The 7,867-nt window shown below is 46.7% G+C and overlaps 1 protein-coding gene across 1 annotated transcript in view; it reads right to left on the bottom strand.

Annotated features, from left to right (window-relative positions):
* Window positions 1–7,333: 7,333 nt before the first annotated feature.
* ogfrl1 (opioid growth factor receptor-like 1) overlaps window positions 7,334–7,867 on the bottom strand; it is a gene marked incomplete at both ends in the record, with an annotated part of 6,196 nt that continues 5,662 nt past the window's right edge. The window contains one exon of the mRNA XM_080548982.1: window positions 7,334–7,802. Coding sequence (XP_080405108.1) covers window positions 7,334–7,802 — 469 coding nt within the window. The remainder of the gene's footprint in view (window positions 7,803–7,867) is intronic.

Below are 7,867 nucleotides of genomic sequence, written 5' to 3' on the forward strand. Positions count from 1 at the left end.
GCCCCACCACCACGCTCACACACACACACACACTCACACTGAGTCACTTTCTTTGCCTCACTGCCCATTCCAGGGCAATGTCAGTATGAATCAATGCTGTGCACTACACTCAACACAACTAACATCACCCATCATTACTTCACACAACATCACTACACTCAACACAGTAAAAAAAAAACTTACACCTACCTAATACAACTGAACACAATAAACCTAGACATCAAACACAAGACAACAAAACAGCCCTCATCGGGGCGGGGGGGTAGTGGTGGCCTAATGGATAGTGAGTTGGACTGGTGATCAGAAAGTCAGGACTTGAGACATTTTGCCGACATCCGGACCTTTTCACCCAGGGTAATTCTCACGTAATAGTTGCTTGTATCCCATTCTCTTTCATGTCCTGTTTACTAAAATAGTGAAAATAACCCTATATACCACTGCATACACTTGTCTGCTTTATGCCTGAAGAAGGTCTATGGCCGAAAGCTCGCAATTAGCAACGTTTTTTGCACAGATTTGAGTGCGGATGCTGCTTTTTTGCACTCTACTACAGCCACTTACACGTCTCAACCCGTGAGTGTGTGTGTGTGTGTGTGTGTGTGTGTGTGTGTTGTTGTGTGTGTGTGGGTGTGAGTGTGGGTGGGTGGATGTGTATCTGTGTGCGTGTCTGTGTTAGTCTCACTAAATCTGACTCAAGAGATCAGATTCTGGGTTCTGAGATTATGTGTGTACATTATGTGTATGTTTTTTTGTTTGTTTGTTTGTGTGTGTGTGTGTGTGTGTGTGTGTGTGTGTGTGTGTGTGTATTTGAGTGCGTATGAATCGAGGGCATTGTTAGCCTATTGGCAGCATGGCTAGTTACCAGGTTACGAGTTTATTATTGTCAAAATGACTCACTGTGAACTGCTCTGGGCTACACACTGTGGGCTACACACTGTGGACTACACACTGTGGACTACACACTACTACACACTGTGGACTACACACTGTGGACTACACACTGTGGACTACACACTGTGGACTACACACTGTGGACTACACACTACTACACACTGTGGACTACACACTGTGGGCTACACACTGTGGACTACACACTGTGGACTACACACTGTGGACTACACACTACTACACACTGTGGACTACACACTGTGGACTACACACTACTACACACTGTGGACTACACACTGTGGACTACACACTGTGGACTACACACTGTGGACTACACACTGTGGACTACACACTGTGGACTACACACTGTGGACTACACACTGTGGGCTACACACTGTGGACTACACACTGTGGGCTACACACTGTGGACTACACACTGTGGACTACACACTGTGGACTACACACTGTGGACTACACACTGTGGGCTACACACTGTGGACTACACACTGTGGACTACACACTGTGGGCTTGACTCTGTCGACAATACTCATCAAACACATCCATCCCTGCATGTGGACACACATGACAAAATACCCTATGGTGTGAGTAAGAGTTAGTAAATGTTTCTGAACGAAATGGTGGGTATGTCTATATGTGTGTACACTGTTCACTCGAAAAAAACAAGTTCGCAAAATCAAGTCAAGTAGCATTTGTTTGTGGTACTAAGAGCACTCTAAAAATGGTTATATTAAATTCAGGAACAATTAATCAAATTGGGGGAATTTAGCAGAAATAGAAATATATGCAACACGTTGTGCACCAGTGTATTATCGTCAATATTAATTCAACTGGCTATGGCAGTTCCTCTGCTGTTTATGGTTCTCTCAAAACAAGCTTTTAGAGAAACAAGTTTAGTTGATGTCCATAGACCCATGTCTACAGAACAAGCAAAGTCATAATTTGCCATCAATCCACACATAATACCCCAGAATGACAAAGTGAAAAAACTTTTTTAGACATTTCAGGACATTTGCTCTGACATTTATTTATTTATTTATTTATTTATTTCTGACATTTCTTTCTTTCTTTATTTATTTATTTATTGATTTGCTCTGACAGTTATCTAAAATGCAAAAATTATCTAAATAAAACATTTAGGGTTAGTGTTAAGGCCCAGCCTAGTGTTAACCCTAAGCCTACCAGCTGAACTATTTTCTTCTTCCTGTCCAGCTCTTCTCTGTCCTTATCTACCCTCTGTCTCTCTTCCTTCAGCCTCTTCTCTGCATCGCTGTGTTGCTTCTCCTTCTCCTCCCCTTCTTTCTTTATCTTCTCCTTCTCTGTCTTCCAGACCTCTTGCTCTACCTTTCTAGCTTTTTCCACTCTGGCCATCTCTTTCATTTGCCCTTCCTGAGCTTGCTCCACCTCTTTCTCTCTCTTCTCCACCTCTTTCTCTCTCTTCTCCACCTCCCTCTTCAAGATCTTTCGCTCTCCCTTTCCTTCTGCCACTCTGGCCTTCTCTGCCATGTACCTGGCCTGGGCTTCCTCCATCTCCCTCTTCCAGACCCCTTGTTCTTCCTTTCTTTCTTCTGCCACTCGGGCCTTCTCTGCCATGTAGAGCTCTTGCTCCGCCTTTCTTTGGTTTGCCTCCAACAGCAGGGCAGCCTGGGCCACTTTACACTCCTGTGGACATACAGTGAACACACTTAAGGTGCAATCTCAAATGTATTTGGCAAGAGGGGTCCCTTGTCTTTTCTGAGAATAAAACCAGTCAGTTGTCTTCCCTCATCTTTGTGTATTGTCTATTTTTAGCAATCCTAAATAGGGTGAGTGGGCAGTTATCAAATACAGTACCATAGTCCTTTGAAACTCCCCGATGGAGATAACAGAGCTATCACTCTGATAAACAATCCCCCCCTCCACATACCCCACTGAACTATTGCCCCCCCTCGCACACACACACACACACACACACACACACACACTTGACTATGACTCTCAGTACCCCCCCCCCCCCCCCCCCACCTTAGGATACTATAGATATGACAATGGAAAATGCCTACACTATGATGACGATGACAATACTTAATAATGGATGCTCATCCCTGGTTAATGTGATCACTCTATAACCTTTGCACTACTGATGTACATTACTACCTTTGTACTACTGTATATTGCACATTGCACATGTCTCCCGACATGGGGTGGGTCTTACCTTCTCCACAGAAGCATATGAAGCCTGGGCTGCGCTCTGGACCTGTGGGGCTGCGCTCTGGGCTGCTCCCTGGGGGGCTGCTCTTTGGACCTGTGGGGCTGCTCTCTGGGCTGCTCTCTGGGTCTGTGGGGCTGCTCCCTGGGGGGCTGCTCTCTGGACCTGTGGGGCTGCTCCCTGTGGGGCTGCTGTCTGGTCCTGGGCCAGTCTCTCGGCTGCTCTCTGGGCCTGTCGGGCTGCTCTCAGGTCCTGGGCTGTTTTCTCGGCCCATCGGGCTGCGTTCTTGGCTTCCCTCTGGGCCCATGGGTCTGCTGTGGGACTCTGGGCTTCTCTCCGGGTACGGGCTGCTCTCTCGTCTGCTGTCTGGGCTGCTCTCTGGGCCTGGATTACTATCTGGTCCTGGGCTTCTCTCAGGTCCTGGGCTGCTCTCTGGTCCTGTGGGGCTGCTGTCAGGGCCTGGGCTGCTGTCTGGGCCTGGGCCAGTATCTCCTCTGCTCTCTGGGCCTGTCGGGCTGCTCTCTCGGCTTCACCCTGGGCCCAGTTGGCTGCTGTGGGACTCTGGGCCTCTCTCAGGGTACGGGCTGCTTTCTGGGCTGCTGTGTGGGCAGCTCTCTGGGCCTGGGCTACTACCTGGTCCTGGGCTTGGGCTGCTCTCTTGGCCTGGCTGGCTTCTCTCTGGAGTGCCTCTACCTGCGGGATGCCTAACTGGGCCACATTGGCATATGAAGCCTTGGGCTGGTTGTCCGCGGGGGCAGCCACGGCCATAGAGGCAGAGGTGGCCTCGGGTTCAGCCTGGACCTCTAGGGGAGAGGCTGCTCCCTGGACCTGGTTGTCCTCGGGGGCGGCCATGATGGGGGCAACCGTGGCCACAGATGCATTGGTGGCCTTGTTACCCGAGCAGGCCTGCTGCAGGAGCAGAACAGAGGAGGTGTGGCATCATTCATGGCTACATGGTTACACAAAACTGATATAACTGCAGGGACGTGTGCTAATGGTGATGGTTACACTTACAGTTACAGGTCTGTCCCCTCTATCCTCATGCTTCCTCTGAGTCCTCCTGCTCATGGCTACAATATGAAAAACAAGGAAGAGAATGTGAAATTACGTATTTTAGATGTATATATTATTATTATATAATTACGTGTCCCCTATGAGTTCATGGATGACTGTGAGGCTGTTTGAACTTCAAAAGTGACTGACTGTTGATATTGCGCGACATTATGATTGAAGTTGTCAACAGAAATGTACTTCTTTATGTTATGTAATATATATTAATCAATCTCTTTTAATTGTCAATCATGTAACATATTAATCAATCCTGTAACCTATAAAGTTAATCATGTAACCTATACAGTTACAACAATCCTATGAATACAGTCAGGCCGTCAAGCCCATAGACTTTTACTTGTCAAGGCACATTTTTTATGTGCAAATCTGTAATTCAAGACTCTCTGGTAATTTACACACAAGACCCACGTTGATCTCTACTCAGCGCACGCACGCACACACACACACACACACACACACACACACACACACACACACACACACACACACACACACACACCACTGGGTTGGTCCTCCAGGCTGGCCGCTGTCTGGGCCTCGTTGTTGTCCCTGGGGGCGGCCCTGATGGGGGCGGCCCTGATGGGGGCGGCCCTGATGGGGGCGTTCATGTCTTTAGTTAAGGTGATCTCCTCATCGTCTGACTCATTTTCCAACCTCCAAGCCATGTCAAAATTAAAAACTCCCTGACCTCCCTGACTCTTCTTCTTTTTATTTGGCATTTCTGAACAAGGAAAGAGAATGTGAAATTACGTATTTTATATTTATATATTATTATTATTATTATTATTATTATATAATTACTTGTCCCCAGGGTTCGAGTTATGTGGGAGCCAATGGGAGCTGAGCTCCCATAAGGAAGGTCTGAACTCCCATGAAAGCAGTAAAATCAAACATCTGTGGGGGTCGCTAATAATACATTACCACAACCATTATTTGATCATAAATGTCAATGTAATGAGTATTATTTATATTTATTTATATGATAAATAAACAGGTTTTCCAAAAGAACTACGCGCACCAGCATTACTCTCCTGTGAATGACAGTATGCCTTTGACTGCCTGCACTTTACCACCAAGACACTATGGGGCGCAGTAGAATATTGTGCAACAGCAGAATATGATCGTTGAGAGCTTGCGAACGTGATTATTGAGAAGAAAACATTCAGTAGCTAGCTATCATGCCACCCCAAAAAAGGCCACTGCTTAACATCCTTCAGGCTAACAACATCAAACCAACAAATATAAACTCAACAATTAGAATGTATATTTTAGCTACATTAACCTTATTGTAACATGTAAATACTGATACTCACCCGAATATATATGTGTATCAGTAATATAGAATACTTGACAAATCTATCCCACGTTTTCAAACGAAAACACTGGTGCGTCAACTGCCAAATTGCAAAGTGCGTTCGTAAATTTGCTCTGAGAACGCCGGAGCGCACACTGGGTCAACGTCATAAAGGGACCAAGTCATTTGATTGGACAAGAGGCATTCCAAGAGAGCTGATCAGATTCCAAAGCGATTTTACGAACGCAGCCAATGCAAACTGTAAATAGAGCATCTAGGTTGCTAGGCAACGCCAGCCAATGAGGGGGCTCTTCATGAGTGCTTCGCCAACCAATCAGGTAGCGGTATTGCCCTACCTTCCCTGCTTCGCCAACCAATCAGGTAACGGTATTGCCCTACCTTCCCCTACCATCCTAGGTTTCGCAAATTCGCCATCCGGGGACTCTGGGCTAGGTAGAATAATAGAGCACCGATTCTAACTCCCATCCCTCCCATCCGAATTCATCAGAGCAACGCATCCGGGTACTTTGCTCTCCCGTCATGTCCACGCCCCTTTTTGGGTGATAGCCAATAGAAGTTTGACTGGCGGTCAATAATTCATGATAAAAAACGTAATACGTTAAAAAAAAACGTCCCCACGTAATATCTATTACCAGACGTCCCCACGTACAGGACATAAGTGACAAAAAATAAGACAGACACCTTAATGGATGTTTATTTTCTTATATTCTTTATTGAGAGAATATTCATTTTGATTTACTTTTCAGTAATTGTACTTTATTAGTAGTAGGTTGCAGCTGGTTGCAGCAGCATTGACAGACTTTGTTTTATTTAAGAAAGTTCCACTGTTTGTTTAGTAAACCACTGTTTATTATTATTAATAATAATAATAATAATTAAAAAAATGCTTTGTGATAATTTTTACCCTGCTATGCCGAAAACGCACCGAACCGTGACTTAAAAACTGAGGTATACGTACCGAACCGATTTTTTTGTAACCCTACTAACTGCACATAAGTAACCAGTAAAAGACAAATAGAAAAATAGGCACTTCAGAATCTCTCTATCACAGTCACGCACACGCACACGCACACACACACTTACTAATTTAAATACTAGCTACAGTGTAAATACATGAGCCCATATTATTACACATATTACGCTATACCTGAAAAGCTCAAATTGCAATTACGCTAGAATATTTCAGCTGTACTGAAAGCTACACAGAGCAAACAGATTTTGTAGTACCATGTACAGTATTCCACCAGCCAATGATAAACCTGTTTGGCCAGGCTCAGCAGCCAATAGGAAGCAACCAGGAAGTCACTCATGCACAGTAGGTTGAAACTTCCCCAAATCACTAAAACAAAGTCATTGTTATACCTCTTATGATTAAGGTTATAATAGGGGGCGTAGCAATGCGATTCCTTTGATCTGTACCTAGGGGCAAAGTCTACCTAAAGCATCTCATACAGGAAGACTAAGATTGTCAAAGGTGCAAGATTCCACCAAACAGGTATCCAATCAAATGGCTACTCATAACCTATATGACTAATGAGGCAGCTTGTTATTACACTAACCTCTACATCCCGTATGTGCTCACCTTGGCTAAGGGTCTGTGGGTCTGTACAATTGTCAGCGAATTGCCATGTGCAGTCATTTACAATATATAGAAAAGGACAGAAGACACCATAACAGAGCAGAGTAATCACAGAGTAGATGAACGTTAAGATTGTGCTGCATACTAAATTCAGCTAGAGTGCGAAACACAGATTCCAGTCTGTTACAAACGTGGCACGTGGGCAGTATTGCTACAACAAATGGACCCCCCGTCATCCCCAAAGTCCTTGTCTTGACCCCCTGGCCCCCCCATCCTAAAGTGGTACAGTCTCAATGTACTCTCCCCTCTCCACCACCAAACCCTTTGTGGTCCCCTTCCCCTCCACTCTGTCTCCGCCTCCCGCTCTCTCGCCCGTCGACTCTTGCCGTGGTAGCAGGCTACGAGCCCTCTCTTTCTCCGGAGCTCCGGGCTCCGTCCTACCCCCTCCGCCTCTCCCACCCCCCCCGGCCCCGGCCCCCCTCCTCTTGGGCGCGGGCCCCCAGATGAAGGCCTCGGGCGGCCGGTAGTGTTTGCGGGCGTAGCGGAGGAGGCGTCGGCGGTGGGCGGGCAGGCGGACGGTGTAGACGTAGTACTCCAAGGCGCTGTGTTGCATGTTGGGCAGGGTGCCGCGGCACAGGGACTCCTCCAGGAGGAGACGCACCAGGGGGGGCTTGAGGGACTCGTAGCCCAGCTCGCCCAGGGACTTGAGGATGCGGGTGACACGCAGGTAGTTGTGCTGGGACCTGGGAAGGAGGGAGAGAGGGGGGGAGTGAGACATGAGACAGAAGTGAAAATGTGACTCTCTCTG

The sequence above is a fragment of the Nansenia antarctica genome (genome assembly GCF_963989245.1).
Source record: "Nansenia antarctica genome assembly, chromosome: 19".
In the NCBI taxonomy this organism is placed as follows: Eukaryota; Metazoa; Chordata; class Actinopteri; order Argentiniformes; family Microstomatidae; genus Nansenia; species Nansenia antarctica.